This window comes from Acipenser ruthenus, chromosome 9 (assembly GCF_902713425.1).
Source record: "Acipenser ruthenus chromosome 9, fAciRut3.2 maternal haplotype, whole genome shotgun sequence".
Classification (NCBI taxonomy): domain Eukaryota; kingdom Metazoa; phylum Chordata; class Actinopteri; order Acipenseriformes; family Acipenseridae; genus Acipenser; species Acipenser ruthenus.
The window spans coordinates 52,764,284-52,783,086 of NC_081197.1; the positions used below are offsets into that span (position 1 = coordinate 52,764,284).

Consider the following 18,803-nt stretch of genomic DNA (forward strand, 5'->3'; position numbering starts at 1 on the left):
AAAACTTGGTGGCAGGGCTGCCCAGAGGTGCCGGGGCTATGTCTCGGCAAGCCCAGCACAAATTGCTACCATTTTAACAGATTTCACAAAATCAGACATTTATTTTAATGATTTCAAAGTGAAAATTAAAAGATGAAAAATACTTTTACAGGATACAAACACGATTTATATTAATTCCTTAATGACCAAATCCTTTAAATAACAACTTTCATAAAGCTGTAGTAAAAATGTAAAAAAAGTATGGTGTTCTATGAATGCTTCTGGTGGGAGATATTACTCCAGTAAGCCAGCATTATTATTGAATTCAAGTGTAAATACAGCTGCAGAATGTGTAATAACAAAGTGGAGTATTCCTTTGTGATTGAAGGTTTCTTCAGAATCACCAGTTACACCGAGGTGCAGGAGCCCAGCCATCTACCAGCACCAGCAACACATCCTTGGTCTCCACCACAGTCCTCATAGGCCAAGCAGTAGTCCACCCAGGATTCACAGTGACACAGCCTAACCAGCCTCAGCAAATAGCTATGCAACTCCAGAACCCACAGCAACAATACCTGCAGGTAGAGATATGAAAACCTTAATAGCATTCATTTAATAAGAGATCCACAGACGATACTGAGAAAGTGTTCTTCTGAAATGGGAAACTCTAAAATAAGCCCTGAAATGCAGCTGTATTTGATGTGTTTTATGAAGTGAATACGTTGTGTGTAGGGTGCTCTTCTTATTAGAAGAGCTGTCATCTGGTGAAGTTTGAGTTAGGGTCTGGCTTGTCAAACTAATTGATTTCTGTTATATTGCAACAACCTCACACAACGTATTTATTTACTATAAAATCACAGACATAAAGATTGTACTTAAAAATCAACAGCTGGTTTCACAGATCTCGATTAGCACTAATCTCAGACTATCTAACCTAAATTAACATTGAATAGTTCAAGACTGGTGCTAACCGGGGTCAGTGAAACCAGCTGAAAACATGTTTAACTAGAATGGTGTCATATGTTCTATACAGGGAGTGACATCTACACGAAAGTTAAGATGCACTGGAAAGTTAATACATTTGATTTTTGGTCTGCAATAGTGTTTTGTAACTTGTCAATTTCTTTTTTATAGTTACTTATGATGACCTGCACTATACTATACATTATTACTTAAACTCACCTGTGTGGAAAATTAGTTTCTACAAATCTCATCAGCATCATCAGTATGCTAGAGTGACTTCCTGGCAAATGTAAAAGCTCTGTGGTAAATGGTAGACTCGGTGGGCCTCCAGGATGATTGACTCAATCAACTACCCAGGCAGGGATAATTTTTAATCTGACCAAACCCCTGTTAAATCTGACCAATCCCTGTCTAGAGCTTGTGTCGTTTCAGACCTATCGTAGCTCAGTCCAGCCCTCCTTCATTTGAAAGTGCAGCGGCGGCGGGTTTTAATATCCATTATTTTATTTTTTTTAAACGAAACACAGTTGTGTATCGTTACCTCAGTCTTCAGTTGCAGTTTTTTATTCCGAAGAAGGAGCTCTAAAGAGTCAATCACAACTGGAAAAGTTTTGGGTAATACTCACCCACCTTACCTACCTGTCTGTGAAAGGCAATGACTATTTATTACCTCGGTGAGGTGGGACCGAGGACGTCACTCCATCGAGGGGCCTATCGGCAGCTTTGATATAAAATGCTCAGCGACTACCTGACAAGCAGGCATATCCCAAAGGTATCATTGGTGGTCGTCTTCGAATTAAATGGGAACTCGGGTAACTCAGAAAACCATGGAAACACCTCCTTGTCCATCAACTCGAGCTCTGGGAGAATTCAGATCAATTCAAGCACTCGAGTCGACTCAAGTTGGCTGTCCATGGAAACGAGGTACTAGGCCTAATAGCTGAATTGAGGGATGAGCTAGACCCCAGCGTCAATCTAGGGACCGCTATCCCTGCACATGTGAAAGTGCTGTGTTCTCTGCACTACTTAGACTCTGGTTCCTTTCAGACCACAGTTGGAATGTCTGGAGGGATAGCCCAATCCACCTTTTCCAGTGCTAGGCAAATTTCTGGATGTCATGCTGAAAAGGGCAGGCCAATACATATCATCTCCTAAGGATGCTAGCAGAACTGATGCTGGCTGAGGCTTTTCCAAACAACTCTGTTTCATGTTGAGTGACCTCTGCCATAATGACTCTCAGCTCCTTCTCAGAAAACTTCTCTTTTCCGTGTGCCAAGAAGACTTTCCACAAATACAGTGACTACTGCTCTCTGTACTCCTAACTCTGCAAGTGCAGCCGCTAAATAGACCAATGTTATTGTGGATCATTATTTGTGTGTGTTGAGTAATTTGCATTGCTCTTAAGCTTACATAGGGCGCAGTGCAAAATAATTGCCTGACCACAATGCAATTTGAATTTTGCATCCGCAATTACCGTATTCCTTTGAATTTTAAAGACGCAGCCAAATTTTACCTTCAATTTGAGGAAAAAAAATCAAACTTCAAATAAATACGTATTTACAAAGATACAACCTCAATTACGCTGTTGTATCGTACAAAATTGACTAACCACAGAGCTTTTTTTTTTTTGTGCTGCGCACTGTATAATACTTAACATGGCGTCTCTGTCATACACATACCACCACTCACTTACGGCATCATACGTCCTGGCAACAACAAGCATGACTGAACACTCTACAGCATCAGGCAACATGTAACCTAGCAACCACAACAGCACTGAACATCACCAAATACATGCTGTAACTGCATTGACATGATTTCCCACATGAACAGTGTAGGATTTTTAACACATTTTCTTCAGTTTTTTGTTTGTTTGTTATGTGAGACTTGATACCACTTATTCCTGGTAAGTGTATGGTCTTTTTCCATGTTCTCTGGACTATGTGTGACAGTCAGAGCAACATTCATTTTAGTATGCTAGGAAAGCGTGACATCACTTCCTTCTTCACAGACCCATTGTGAAGAGTTGTAAACATCATAGGCATGACGCTTCGAACAGAAGGACATAGTTTCATTTTTCTTCTGTGACTGTTTTTGTAGTACAGGAAGATTTTATATTGATCATTTTTTTACTTCATTTTCATGTGTTTTTTTTCCCCAAACAAATCCTGAATTCAGTCCTTTTTTTCAAATATTCTTTTTTTAAAACATTGTTTTTAATTTCCAGCAAATTCAGTCGTGCAGCACTCTGCACAACGAACAACCAGATGCTTTGCTCCTGCCTTCATCTTATCAGCAACAACAGCAAGGTACTCTGGGATACCACGCACAGCAGCACAGACAAGCGACACCAAGACGACAGCCTAACCAAGTCTTCTACCAAGACAACCTTACTGAACGTCAAGGCCAGGGCCACATGTAAAACCATACTGTGGAAACATCAATTCACTTTACAAACTTGCAGTGCCACCAAGTGGGCAGTCTAATCACCAGGTCACTGTTGATGTACACAGGGGTCTCCAACCCCGGTCCAGGAGAGCGACTGGGTCTGCTGGTTTTCATTTCAACCCAGTTCTCAGTTACTTAATTGCACAAGTTATTGGCTTAATTAATCAAGATTAACAGGTGTTCCAAATCTTTAGCCACAGATGATGTAAAAACACCTATAAAACCTGCAGGATAGGGGCTCTCCAGGACCAGGTGAAAAACCCATCTGAAAAACCCATCTGAAAGGGGTCACTTTCTCAAGAACTTTTCACATTATTTGGCCTATGCATTCACTTGTGTGTTTTGGTTTTTTTAAAATACAAATGCACGTAAGCATTGCAGTGGTGCAGGAGAGTGACCCTGTTATTATAGGTTACCTATTTACCATGGTATCTCTCCCCTGGGTGCGTTGTGTTTTGGTGAGCAGTAATGCAGGAAAGCAGCGGGCGGGATGGCGAGCTTGTCCTGCTGCTCCAACACAAGCTACCTTAAGAGCTGGTACGATGCGGGCAATGGGTGAAGTTCGTCAGGAGTACTGCATAAAAAAACGAGTGTGTTATCGTGGCAGTTGGTGATCAAAGAAATAAAACAAAATAAAATCAATAAATAATAATGTCATACCTTTGAAGTCATAATGCATTGCAAGTGTTATTAGGGAATGTTGTGCTGTGTTTTCAAGCTCTTCAATGTGCTGCTCTGCAAGGTTTGGAGACAGCGGGTGCGTTCACGGAGATCAAGAGCAGCCGGAGATCAAGAGCAGCCGCCGCAGGGGCGGGATACCATGCTGCTTTCCTGAGCAGTAATGCAGGAAAGCAGCGGGCGGGATGGCGAGCTTGTCCTGCTGCTCCAACACAAGCTACCTTAAGAGCCGGTACGATGCGGTCAAAGGGTGAAGTTCGTCAGGAGTACTGCATAAAAAAACGAGTGTGTTGTCGTGGCAGTTGGTGATCAAAGAAATAAAACAAAATAAAATCAATAACTAATAATGTCATAGACTTAAAGTCATACCTTTGAAGTCATAATGCATTGCAAGTGTTATTAGGGAATGTTGTGCTGTGTTTTCAAGCGCTTCAATGTGACAGCGGGTGCGTTCACGGAGATCAACAGCAGCTGGAGATCAAGAGCAGCCGCCGCAGGGGAGGGATACCATGGTAAATAGGTTACCATGGTATCTCTCCCCTGGGTGCGTTGTGTTTTGGTGAGCAGTAATGCAAGAAAGCAGCGGGCGGGATGGCGAGCTTGTGTCACCAGTCGTCAAAGCACGAGACTGCTTAATCTAATATGTTATTTATAGTAAACTTTTGGTTTACTAGTAGCCAACTACGCCACCTGGTGATGGTCAGGCACCAGGACCTGGATTTTAAACAAGTGAACACAGGTTTGTTTGTAAATGTAACTAGTTGGGAACCACCACAAAACGCTAACCACACCAAGAGGCAGACACAAATTACACGGTATAAAATGGTTTATTAAAACACAATAAACCAATAAGTAAAAATCACAAAATAAAAACCCAAAACATAACACCCACATCAATAGCTAGGGCGTAAAGTAACAAAATAAAAAACCCCACTACAGTGACTAGGGAGCAAAGTAACAAAATAATATTAATAAAGCTCTCCAGTAATAACTAAATAGCTATCGCTTCAATTTGCTCAATCTCCACTCGAGTCTTCAGGGGCAGGTAAACAGCGTCTTCCCAGCTCCACAAAATCCCTGTCTTCCGTACCACAACCAGGACAGTCCCCCATTAACATGTGCCCTCTCCTGGAGAAAAGAGAAGGAAAGAAAACACAGCAGCAATAATCTGTTCCAACAGCGCTTAGTTCTCAATCGCACCTTGCTAGGTAGAGTGAAACAATGACAATATAAAGGAGGTCAAATAAAACCAAGACATATCTAAAATCCCACAACAAATAGAAGCACCTCCAATCAGAATCAATACAAATAGGAAGAAAGGGTACACCAGGGTCCACTGTAACAACTAAAGTTGCTGACAATTATAAAATCATACCGCAATTTCCATCACCCAGCGATTTGCTTAATACACCCAGTCATCTACGTAGCAGCCACAATCCAATGCAGCCTCAAACAATAATCCCAGTTCCAGTTCCGGTACTCCAGTATTCCAGTACTTCAATCAGCAATCCCAAGGTGCACCAGAATTCTCCTCCCCAGTTCTCATCCTCTGTATCGTGACATCTGTCTCCTGGTGCGTCTCCTTCTGTATCCTGGTGTGTCTGTCTGTTCTATTCATGCTGTGCTGCTTATAAACCCAGTTGGCCACTCCTATTCCTGCTCAAAACCAATCAGACACCCAATATCTAATTGGCACTAGCACTAGCCCAAAAACTACATTTCCCAAAATCTAACAGGAAATGTCTATATAAAGGCGTGGGTTGATGACGTCACACTCCTGCTTCTCCTCAGTCACAGTGCTCCGTGTAATACAAACAAAAAACGAGGTGAGTAACTTAACTTACAAAAAATAAATAAATGTGCTTCATAACAAAGTAATAAAGTGTTCTCACAACAAAAACAAAAGTTAAATATGTGATAAACCAATAATATAATAATAATAAAAAAACGTTATTTAAAAATACAAACAATACAAAATTAGAGACTGGGCTGGAAACGCTAAATTGTCATTCTGTGACAGTATCTCTCCCCTGGGTGCGTTGTGTTTTGGTGAGCAGTAATGCAGGAAAGCAGCGGGCGGGATGGCGAGCTTGTCCTGCTGCTCCAACACAAGCTACCTTAAGAGCCGGTACGATGCGGGCAATGGGTGAAGTTCGTCAGGAGTACTGCATAAAAAAACGAGTGTGTTGTCGTGGCAGTTGGTGATCAAAGAAATAAAACAAAATAAAATCAATAAATAATAATGTCATAGACTTAAAGTCATACCTTTGAAGTCATAATGCATTGCAAGTGATATTAGGGAATGTTGTGCTGTGTTTTCAAGCGCTTCAATGTGCTGCTCTGCAAGGTTTGGAGACAGCGGGTGCGTTCACGGAGATCAAGAGCAGCCGGCGCAAAACACAAGGCACCCAGGGGAGAGATACCATGGTAAATAGGTTACCTAGGTAAATAGGTTACCTATTTACCTATTTTTGTTTCGGAGAACGGTTTTGGTGAGCATTAATGCAGGAAAGCAGCGGGCGGGATGGCGAGCTTGTCCTGCTGCTCCAACACAAGCTACCTTAAGAGCCGGTACGATGCGGGCAATGGGTGAAGTTCGTCAGGAGTACTGCATAAAAAAATGAGTGTGTTGTCGTGGCAGTTGGTGATCAAAGAAGTAAAACAAAATAAAATCAATAAATAATAATGTCATAGACTTAAAGTCATACCTTTGAAGTCATAATGCATTGCAAGTGTTATTAGGGAATGTTGTGCTGTGTTTTCAAGCGCTTCAATGTGCTGCTCTGCAAGGATTGGAGACAGCGGCTGCGTTCACGGAGATCAAGAGCAGCCGGAGATCAAGAGCAGCCGCCGCAGGGGAGGGATACCATGGTAAATAGGTTACCTATTTACCATGGTATCTCTCCCCTGGGTGCGTTGTGTTTTGGTGAGCAGTAATGCAGGAAAGCAGCGGGCGGGATGGCGAGCTTGTCCTGCTGCTCCAACACAAGCTACCTTAAGAGCCGGTACGATGCGGTCAATGGGTGAAGTTCGTCAGGAGTACTGCATAAAAAAACGAGTGTGTTGTCGTGGCAGTTGGTGATCAAAGAAATAAAACAAAATAAAATCAATAAATAATAATGTCATAGACTTAAAGTCATACCTTTGAAGTCATAATGCATTGCAAGTGTTATTAGGGAATGTTGTGCTGTGTTTTCAAGCGCTTCAAGCGCTTCAATGTGACAGCGGGTGCGTTCACGGAGATCAACAGCAGCCGGAGATCAAGAGCAGCCGCCGCAGGGGAGGGATACCATGGTAAATAGGTTACCTATTTACCATGGTATCTCTCCCCTGGGTGCGTTGTGTTTTGGTGAGCACTAATGCAGGAAAGCAGCGGGCGGGATGGCGAGCTTGTCCTGCTGCTCCAACACAAGTTACCTTAAGAGCCGGTACTATGCGGTCAATGGGTGAAGTTCGTCAGGAGTACTGCATAAAAAAAAACGAGTGTGTTGTCGTGGCAGTTGGTGATCAAATAAATAAAACAAAATAAAATCAATAAATAATAATGTCATAGACTTAAAGTCATACCTTTGAAGTCATAATGCATTGCAAGTGTTCTTAGGGAATGTTGTGCTGTGTTTTCAAGCGCTTCAATGTGCTGCTCAGCAAGGTTTGGAGACAGCGGGTGCGCTCACGGAGATCAAGAGCAGCCGGCGCAAAACACAACGGACCCAGGGGAGAGATACCATGGTAAATAGGTTACCTATTTACCTATTTTTGTTTCGGCGAACGGTTTTGGTGAGCACTAATGCAGGAAAGCAGCGGGCGGGATGGCGAGCTTGTCCTGCTGCTCCAACACAAGTTACCTTAAGAGCCGGTACGATGCGGGCAATGGGTGAAGTTCGTCAGGAGTACTGCATAAAAAAACGAGTGTGTTATCGTGGCAGTTGGTGATCAAAGAAATAAAACAAAATAAAATCAATAAATAATAATGTCATAGACTTAAAGTCATACCTTTGAAGTCATAATGCATTGCAAGTGTTATTAGGGAATGTTGTGCTGTGTTTTCAAGCGCTTCAAGTGCTTCAATGTGACAGCGGGTGCGTTCACGGAGATCAACAGCAGCCGGTGATCAAGAGCAGCCGCCGCAGGGGAGGGATACCATGGTAAATAGGTTACCTATTTACCATGGTATCTCTCCCCTGGGTGCGTTGTGTTTTGGTGAGCACTAATGCAGGAAAGCAGCGGGCGGGATGGTGAGCTTGTCCTGCTGCTCCAAGACAAGTTACCTTAGAGCCGGTACGATGCGGTCAATGGGTGAAGTTCGTCAGGAGTACTGCATAAAAAAAACGAGTGTGTTGTCGTGGCAGTTGGTGATCAAAGAAATAAAACAAAATAAAATCAATAAATAATAATGTCATAGACTTAAAGTCATACCTTTGAAGTCATAATGCATTGCAAGTGTTATTAGGGAATGTTGTGCTGTGTTTTCAAGCGCTTCAAGCGCTTCAATGTGACAGCGGGTGCGTTCACGGAGATCAACAGCAGCCGGAGATCAAGAGCAGCCGCCGCAGGGGAGGGATACCATGGTAAATAGGTTACCTATTTACCATGGTATCTCTCCCCTGGGTGCGTTGTATTTTGGTGAGCACTAATGCAGGAAAGCAGCGGGCGGGATGGCGAGCTTGTCCTGCTGCTCCAACACAAGTTACCTTAAGAGCCGGTACTATGCGGTCAATGGGTGAAGTTCGTCAGGAGTACTGCATAAAAAAAACGAGTGTGTTGTCGTGGCAGTTGGTGATCAAATAAATAAAACAAAATAAAATCAATAAATAATAATGTCATAGACTTAAAGTCATACCTTTGAAGTCATAATGCATTGCAAGTGTTCTTAGGGAATGTTGTGCTGTGTTTTCAAGCGCTTCAATGTGCTGCTCTGCAAGGTTTGGAGACAGCGGGTGCGCTCACGGAGATCAAGAGCAGCCGGCGCAAAACACAACGGACCCAGGGGAGAGATACCATGGTAAATAGGTTACCTATTTACCTATTTTTGTTTCGGCGAACGGTATTGGTGAGCACTAATGCAGGAAAGCAGCGGGCGGGATGGCGAGCTTGTCCTGCTGCTCCAACACAAGCTACCTTAAGAGCCGGTACGATGCGGTCAATGGGTGAAGTTCGTCAGGAGTACTGCATAAAAAAAACGAGTGTGTTGTCGTGGCAGTTGGTGATCAAAGAAATAAAACAAAATAAAATCAATAAATAATAATGTCATAGACTTAAAGTCATACCTTTGAAGTCATAATGCATTGCAAGTGTTATTAGGGAATGTTGTGCTGTGTTTTCAAGCGCTTCAAGCGCTTCAATGTGACAGCGGGGGCGTTCACGGAGATCAACAGCAGCCGGAGATCAAGAGCAGCCGCCGCAGGGGAGGGATACCATGGTAAATAGGTTACCTATTTACCATGGTATATCTCCCCTGGGTGCGTTGTGTTTTGGTGAGCACTAATGCAGGAAAGCAGCGGGCGGGATGGCGAGCTTGTCCTGCTGCTCCAACACAAGTTACCTTAAGAGCCGGTACGATGCGGGCAATGGGTGAAGTTCGTCAGGAGTACTGCATAAAAAAAACGAGTGTGTTGTCGTGGCAGTTGGTGATCAAAGAAATAAAACAAAATAAAATCAATAAATAATAATGTCATAGACTTAAAGTCATACATTTGTAGTCATAATGCATTGCAAGTATTATTAGGGAATGTTGTGCTGTGTTTTCAAGCGCTTCAAAGTGCTGCTCTGCAAGGTTTGGAGACAGCGGGTGCGTTCACGGAGATCAAGAGCAGCCGGAGATCAAGAGCAGCCGCCGCAGGGGAGGGATACCATGGTAAATAGGTTACCTATTTACCATGGTATCTCTCCCCTGGGTGCGTTGTGTTTTGGCGAGCACTAATGCAGGAAAGCAGCGGGCGGGATGGCGAGCTTGTCCTGCTGCTCCAACACAAGCTACCTTAAGAGCCGGTACGATGCGGTCAATGGGTGAAGTTCGTCAGGAGTACTGCATAAAAAACGAGTGTGTTATCGTGGCAGTTGGTGATCAAAGAAATAAAACAAAATAAAATCAATAAATAATAATGTCATAGACTTAAAGTCATACCTTTGAAGTCATAATGCATTGCAAGTGTTATTAGGGAATGTTGTGCTGTGTTTTCAAGCGCTTCAAGCGCTTCAATGTGACAGCGGGTGCGTTCACGGAGATCAACAGCAGCCGGAGATCAAGAGCAGCCGCCGCAGGGGAGGGATACCATGGGTTACCTCTCCCCTGGGTGCGTTGTGTTTTGGTGAGCACTAATGCAGGAAAGCAGCGGGCGGGATGGCGAGCTTGTCCTGCTGCTCCAACACAAGCTACCTTAAGAGCCGGTACGATGCGGTCAATGGGTGAAGTTCGTCAGGAGTACTGCATAAAAAAAAGAGTGTGTTGTCGTGGCAGTTGGTGATCAAAGAAATAAAACAAAATAAAATCAATAAATAATAATGTCATAGACTTAAAGTCATACCTTTGAAGTCATAATACATTGCAAGTGTTATTAGGGAATGTTGTGCTGTGTTTTCAAGCTCTTCAAGCGCTTCAATGTGACAGCGGGTGCGTTCACGGAGATCAAGAGCAGCCGGAGATCAAGAGCAGCCGCCGCAGGGGAGGGATACCATGGTAAATAGGATACCTATTTATCATGGTATCTCTCCCCTGGGTGCGTTGTGTTTTGGTGAGCACTAATGCAGGAAAGCAGCGGGCGGGATGGCGAGCTTGTCCTGCTGCTCCAACACAAGCTACCTTAAGAGTCGGTACGATGCGGTCAATGGGTGATGTTCGTCAGGAGTACTGCATAAAAAAACGAGTGTGTTGTCGTGGCAGTTGGTGATCAAAGAAATAAAAGAAAATAAAATCAATAAATAATAATGTCATAGACTTAAAGTCATACCTTTGAAGTCATAATGCATTGCAAGTGTTATTAGGGAATGTTGTGCTGTGTTTTCAAGCGCTTCAATGTGCTGCTCTGCAAGGTTTGGAGACAGCGGGTGCGCTCACGGAGATCAAGAGCAGCCGGCGCAAAACACAACGCACCCAGGGGAGAGATACCATGGTAAATAGGTTACCTATTTACCTATTTTTGTTTCGGCGAACGGTTTTGGTGAGCACTAATGCAGGAAAGCAGCGGGCGGGATGGCGAGCTTGTCCTGCTGCTCCAACACAAGCTACCTTAAGAGCCGGTACGATGCGGTCAATGGGTGAAGTTCGTCAGGAGTACTGCATAAAAAAACGAGTGTGTTGTCGTGGCAGTTGGTGATCAAAGAAATAAAACAAAATAAAATCAATAAATAATAATGTCATAGACTTAAAGTCATACCTTTGAAGTCATAATGCATTGCAAGTGTTATTAGGGAATGTTGTGCTGTGTTTTCAAGCGCTTCAAGCGCTTCAATGTGACAGCGGGTGCGTTCACGGAGATCAACAGCAGCCGGAGATCAAGAGCAGCCGCCGCAGGGGAGGGATACCATGGTAAATAGGTTACCTATTTACCATGGTATCTCTCCCCTGGTTGCGTTGTGTTTTGGTGAGCACTAATGCAGGAAAGCAGCGGGCGGGATGGCGAGCTTGTCCTGCTGCTCCAACACAAGCTACCTTAAGAGCCGGTACGATGCGGTCAATGGGTGAAGTTCGTCAGGAGTACTGCATAAAAAAACGAGTGTGTTGTCGTGGCAGTTGGTGATCAAAGAAATAAAACAAAATAAAATCAATAAATAATAATGTCATAGACTTAAAGTCATACCTTTGAAGTCATAATGCATTGCAAGTGTTATTAGGGAATGTTGTGCTGTGTTTTCAAGCGCTTCAATGTGCTGCTCTGCAAGGTTTGGAGACAGCGGGTGCGCTCACGGAGATCAAGAGCAGCCGGCGCAAAACACAACGCACCCAGGGGAGAGATACCATGGTAAATAGGTTACCTATTTACCTATTTTTGTTTCGGCGAACGGTTTTGGTGAGCACTAATGCAGGAAAGCAGCGGGCGGGATGGCGAGCTTGTCCTGCTGCTCCAACACAAGCTACCTTAAGAGCCGGTACGATGCGGTCAATGGGTGAAGTTCGTCAGGAGTACTGCATAAAAAAACGAGTGTGTTATCGTGGCAGTTGGTGATCAAAGAAATAAAACAAAATAAAATCAATAAATAATAATGTCATAGACTTAAAGTCATACCTTTGAAGTCATAATGCATTGCAAGTGTTATTAGGGAATGTTGTGCTGTGTTTTCAAGCGCTTCAAGTGCTTCAATGTGACAGCGGGTGCGTTCACGGAGATCAACAGCAGCCGGTGATCAAGAGCAGCCGCCGCAGGGGAGGGATACCATGGTAAATAGGTTACCTATTTACCATGGTATCTCTCCCCTGGGTGCGTTGTGTTTTGGTGAGCACTAATGCAGGAAAGCAGCGGGCGGGATGGTGAGCTTGTCCTGCTGCTCCAAGACAAGTTACCTTAGAGCCGGTACGATGCGGTCAATGGGTGAAGTTCGTCAGGAGTACTGCATAAAAAAAACGAGTGTGTTGTCGTGGCAGTTGGTGATCAAAGAAATAAAACAAAATAAAATCAATAAATAATAATGTCATAGACTTAAAGTCATACCTTTGAAGTCATAATGCATTGCAAGTGTTATTAGGGAATGTTGTGCTGTGTTTTCAAGCGCTTCAATGTGCTGCTCTGCAAGGTTTGGAGACAGCGGGTGCGCTCACAGAGATCAAGAGCAGCCGGTGCAAAACACAACGCACCCAGGGGAGAGATACCATGGTAAATAGGTTACCTATTTACCTATTTTTGTTTCGGTGAACGGTTTTGGTGAGCACTAATGCAGGAAAGCAGAGGGCGGGATGGCGAGCTTGTCCTGCTGCTCCAACACAAGCTACCTTAAGAGCCGGTACGATGCGGTCAATGGGTGAAGTTCGTCAGGAGTACTGCATAAAAAAACGAGTGTGTTATCGTGGCAGTTGGTGATCAAAGAAATAAAACAAAATAAAATCAATAAATAATAATGTCATAGACTTAAAGTCATACCTTTGAAGTCATAATGCATTGCAAGTGTTATTAGGGAATGTTGTGCTGTGTTTTCAAGCGCTTCAAGCGCTTCAATGTGACAGCGGGTGCGTTCACGGAGATCAACAGCAGCCGGAGATCAAGAGCAGCCGCCGCAGGGGAGGGATACCATGGGTTACCTCTCCCCTGGGTGCGTTGTGTTTTGGTGAGCACTAATGCAGGAAAGCAGCGGGCGGGATGGCGAGCTTGTCCTGCTGCTCCAACACAAGCTACCTTAAGAGCCGGTACGATGCGGTCAATGGGTGAAGTTCGTCAGGAGTACTGCATAAAAAAACGAGTGTGTTATCGTGGCAGTTGGTGATCAAAGAAATAAAACAAAATAAAATCAATAAATAATAATGTCATAGACTTAAAGTCATACCTTTGAAGTCATAATGCATTGCAAGTGTTATTAGGGAATGTTGTGCTGTGTTTTCAAGCGCTTCGAGTGCTTCAATGTGACAGCGGGTGCGTTCACGGAGATCAACAGCAGCCGGTGATCAAGAGCAGCCGCCGCAGGGGAGGGATACCATGGTAAATAGGTTACCTATTTACCATGGTATCTCTCCCCTGGGTGCGTTGTGTTTTGGTGAGCACTAATGCAGGAAAGCAGCGGGCGGGATGGTGAGCTTGTCCTGCTGCTCCAAGACAAGTTACCTTAGAGCCGGTACGATGCGGTCAATGGGTGAAGTTCGTCAGGAGTACTGCATAAAAAAAACGAGTGTGTTGTCGTGGCAGTTGGTGATCAAAGAAATAAAACAAAATAAAATCAATAAATAATAATGTCATAGACTTAAAGTCATACCTTTGAAGTCATAATGCATTGCAAGTGTTATTAGGGAATGTTGTGCTGTGTTTTCAAGCGCTTCAATGTGCTGCTCTGCAAGGTTTGGAGACAGCGGGTGCGCTCACAGAGATCAAGAGCAGCCGGTGCAAAACACAACGCACCCAGGGGAGAGATACCATGGTAAATAGGTTACCTATTTACCTATTTTTGTTTCGGTGAACGGTTTTGGTGAGCACTAATGCAGGAAAGCAGAGGGCGGGATGGCGAGCTTGTCCTGCTGCTCCAACACAAGCTACCTTAAGAGCCGGTACGATGCGGTCAATGGGTGAAGTTCGTCAGGAGTACTGCATAAAAAAACGAGTGTGTTATCGTGGCAGTTGGTGATCAAAGAAATAAAACAAAATAAAATCAATAAATAATAATGTAATAGACTTAAAGTCATACCTTTGAAGTCATAATGCATTGCAAGTGTTATTAGGGAATGTTGTGCTGTGTTTTCAAGCGCTTCAAGCGCTTCAATGTGACAGCGGGGGCGTTCACGGAGATCAACAGCAGCCGGAGATCAAGAGCAGCCGCCGCAGGGGAGGGATACCATGGTAAATAGGTTACCTATTTACCATGGTATATCTCCCCTGGGTGCGTTGTGTTTTGGTGAGCACTAATGCAGGAAAGCAGCGGGCGGGATGGCGAGCTTGTCCTGCTGCTCCAACACAAGTTACCTTAAGAGCCGGTACGATGCGGGCAATGGGTGAAGTTCGTCAGGAGTACTGCATAAAAAAAACGAGTGTGTTGTCGTGGCAGTTGGTGATCAAAGAAATAAAACAAAATAAAATCAATAAATAATAATGTCATAGACTTAAAGTCATACATTTGTAGTCATAATGCATTGCAAGTATTATTAGGGAATGTTGTGCTGTGTTTTCAAGCGCTTCAAAGTGCTGCTCTGCAAGGTTTGGAGACAGCGGGTGCGTTCACGGAGATCAAGAGCAGCCGGAGATCAAGAGCAGCCGCCGCAGGGGAGGGATACCATGGTAAATAGGTTACCTATTTACCATGGTATCTCTCCCCTGGGTGCGTTGTGTTTTGGCGAGCACTAATGCAGGAAAGCAGCGGGCGGGATGGCGAGCTTGTCCTGCTGCTCCAACACAAGCTACCTTAAGAGCCGGTACGATGCGGTCAATGGGTGAAGTTCGTCAGGAGTACTGCATAAAAAACGAGTGTGTTATCGTGGCAGTTGGTGATCAAAGAAATAAAACAAAATAAAATCAATAAATAATAATGTCATAGACTTAAAGTCATACCTTTGAAGTCATAATGCATTGCAAGTGTTATTAGGGAATGTTGTGCTGTGTTTTCAAGCGCTTCAAGCGCTTCAATGTGACAGCGGGTGCGTTCACGGAGATCAACAGCAGCCGGAGATCAAGAGCAGCCGCCGCAGGGGAGGGATACCATGGGTTACCTCTCCCCTGGGTGCGTTGTGTTTTGGTGAGCACTAATGCAGGAAAGCAGCGGGCGGGATGGCGAGCTTGTCCTGCTGCTCCAACACAAGCTACCTTAAGAGCCGGTACGATGCGGTCAATGGGTGAAGTTCGTCAGGAGTACTGCATAAAAAAAAGAGTGTGTTGTCGTGGCAGTTGGTGATCAAAGAAATAAAACAAAATAAAATCAATAAATAATAATGTCATAGACTTAAAGTCATACCTTTGAAGTCATAATACATTGCAAGTGTTATTAGGGAATGTTGTGCTGTGTTTTCAAGCTCTTCAAGCGCTTCAATGTGACAGCGGGTGCGTTCACGGAGATCAAGAGCAGCCGGAGATCAAGAGCAGCCGCCGCAGGGGAGGGATACCATGGTAAATAGGTTACCTATTTATCATGGTATCTCTCCCCTGGGTGCGTTGTGTTTTGGTGAGCACTAATGCAGGAAAGCAGCGGGCGGGATGGCGAGCTTGTCCTGCTGCTCCAACACAAGCTACCTTAAGAGTCGGTACGATGCGGTCAATGGGTGATGTTCGTCAGGAGTACTGCATAAAAAAACGAGTGTGTTGTCGTGGCAGTTGGTGATCAAAGAAATAAAAGAAAATAAAATCAATAAATAATAATGTCATAGACTTAAAGTCATACCTTTGAAGTCATAATGCATTGCAAGTGTTATTAGGGAATGTTGTGCTGTGTTTTCAAGCGCTTCAATGTGCTGCTCTGCAAGGTTTGGAGACAGCGGGTGCGCTCACGGAGATCAAGAGCAGCCGGCGCAAAACACAACGCACCCAGGGGAGAGATACCATGGTAAATAGGTTACCTATTTACCTATTTTTGTTTCGGCGAACGGTTTTGGTGAGCACTAATGCAGGAAAGCAGCGGGCGGGATGGCGAGCTTGTCCTGCTGCTCCAACACAAGCTACCTTAAGAGCCGGTACGATGCGGTCAATGGGTGAAGTTCGTCAGGAGTACTGCATAAAAAAACGAGTGTGTTGTCGTGGCAGTTGGTGATCAAAGAAATAAAACAAAATAAAATCAATAAATAATAATGTCATAGACTTAAAGTCATACCTTTGAAGTCATAATGCATTGCAAGTGTTATTAGGGAATGTTGTGCTGTGTTTTCAAGCGCTTCAAGCGCTTCAATGTGACAGCGGGTGCGTTCACGGAGATCAACAGCAGCCGGAGATCAAGAGCAGCCGCCGCAGGGGAGGGATACCATGGTAAATAGGTTACCTATTTACCATGGTATCTCTCCCCTGGGTGCGTTGTGTTTTGGTGAGCACTAATGCAGGAAAGCAGCGGGCGGGATGGCGAGCTTGTCCTGCTGCTCCAACACAAGCTACCTTAAGAGCCGGTACGATGCGGTCAATGGGTGAAGTTCGTCAGGAGTACTGCATAAAAAAACGAGTGTGTTGTCGTGGCAGTTGGTGATCAAAGAAATAAAACAAAATAAAATCAATAAATAATAATGTCATAGACTTAAAGTCATACCTTTGAAGTCATAATGCATTGCAAGTGTTATTAGGGAATGTTGTGCTGTGTTTTCAAGCGCTTCAAGCGCTTCAATGTGACAGCGGGTGCGTTCACGGAGATCAACAGCAGCCGGAGATCAAGAGCAGCCGCCGCAGGGGAGGGATACCATGGGTTACCTCTCCCCTGGGTGCGTTGTGTTTTGGTGAGCACTAATGCAGGAAAGCAGCGGGCGGGATGGCGAGCTTGTCCTGCTGCTCCAACACAAGCTACCTTAAGAGCCGGTACGATGCGGTCAATGGGTGAAGTTCGTCAGGAGTACTGCATAAAAAAACGAGTGTGTTATCGTGGCAGTTGGTGATCAAAGAAATAAAACAAAATAAAATCAATAAATAATAATGTCATAGACTTAAAGTCATACCTTTGAAGTCATAATGCATTGCAAGTGTTATTAGGGAATGTTGTGCTGTGTTTTCAAGCGCTTCAAGTGCTTCAATGTGACAGCGGGTGCGTTCACGGAGATCAACAGCAGCCGGTGATCAAGAGCAGCCGCCGCAGGGGAGGGATACCATGGTAAATAGGTTACCTATTTACCATGGTATCTCTCCCCTGGGTGCGTTGTGTTTTGGTGAGCACTAATGCAGGAAAGCAGCGGGCGGGATGGTGAGCTTGTCCTGCTGCTCCAAGACAAGTTACCTTAGAGCCGGTACGATGCGGTCAATGGGTGAAGTTCGTCAGGAGTACTGCATAAAAAAAACGAGTGTGTTGTCGTGGCAGTTGGTGATCAAAGAAATAAAACAAAATAAAATCAATAAATAATAATGTCATAGACTTAAAGTCATACCTTTGAAGTCATAATGCATTGCAAGTGTTATTAGGGAATGTTGTGCTGTGTTTTCAAGCGCTTCAATGTGCTGCTCTGCAAGGTTTGGAGACAGCGGGTGCGCTCACAGAGATCAAGAGCAGCCGGTGCAAAACACAACGCACCCAGGGGAGAGATACCATGGTAAATAGGTTACCTATTTACCTATTTTTGTTTCGGTGAACGGTTTTGGTGAGCACTAATGCAGGAAAGCAGAGGGCGGGATGGCGAGCTTGTCCTGCTGCTCCAACACAAGCTACCTTAAGAGCCGGTACGATGCGGTCAATGGGTGAAGTTCGTCAGGAGTACTGCATAAAAAAACGAGTGTGTTATCGTGGCAGTTGGTGATCAAAGAAATAAAACAAAATAAAATCAATAAATAATAATGTCATAGACTTAAAGTCATACCTTTGAAGTCATAATGCATTGCAAGTGTTATTAGGGAATGTTGTGCTGTGTTTTCAAGCGCTTCAAGCGCTTCAATGTGACAGCGGGTGCGTTCACGGAGATCAACAGCAGCTGGAGATCAAGAGCAGCCGCCGCAGGGGAGGGATACCATGGTAAATAGGTTACCTATTTACCATGGTATCTCTCCCCTGGGTGCGTTGTGTTTTGGTGAGCACTAATGCAGGAAAGCAGCGGGCGGGATGGCGAGCTTGTCCTGCTGCTCCAACACAAGTTACCTTAAGAGCCGGTACTATGCGGTCAATGGGTGAAGTTCGTCAGGAGTACTGCATAAAAAAAAACGAGTGTGTTGTCGTGGCAGTTGGTGATCAAATAAATAAAACAAAAAAAAATCAATAAATAATAATGTCATAGACTTAAAGTCATACCTTTGAAGTCATAATGCATTGCAAGTGTTCTTAGGGAATGTTGTGCTGTGTTTTCAAGCGCTTCAATGTGCTGCTCAGCAAGGTTTGGAGACAGCGGGTGCGCTCACGGAGATCAAGAGCAGCCGGCGCAAAACACAACGGACCCAGGGGAGAGATACCATGGTAAATAGGTTACCTATTTACCTATTTTTGTTTCGGCGAACGGTTTTGGT

General features: G+C 44.3%; 1 protein-coding gene across 6 annotated transcripts in view; it reads left to right on the forward strand.

The window, feature by feature from the left end:
- The window catches only part of LOC117405918 (neuronal PAS domain-containing protein 2-like), a 45,893-nt gene extending 41,478 nt beyond the window's left edge, over positions 1 to 4,415 (forward strand). For all 6 annotated transcript variants that reach the window (XM_034009441.3, XM_034009440.3, XM_034009439.3 and 3 more), the window contains exons 19-20: positions 368 to 560; positions 3,170 to 4,415. In XM_034009441.3, coding sequence (XP_033865332.3) covers positions 368 to 560; positions 3,170 to 3,364 — 388 coding nt within the window. In that variant the 3' untranslated portion in view covers positions 3,365 to 4,415. The remainder of the gene's footprint in view (positions 1 to 367; positions 561 to 3,169) is intronic.
- The last annotated feature ends 14,388 nt before the right edge of the window (positions 4,416 to 18,803 follow it).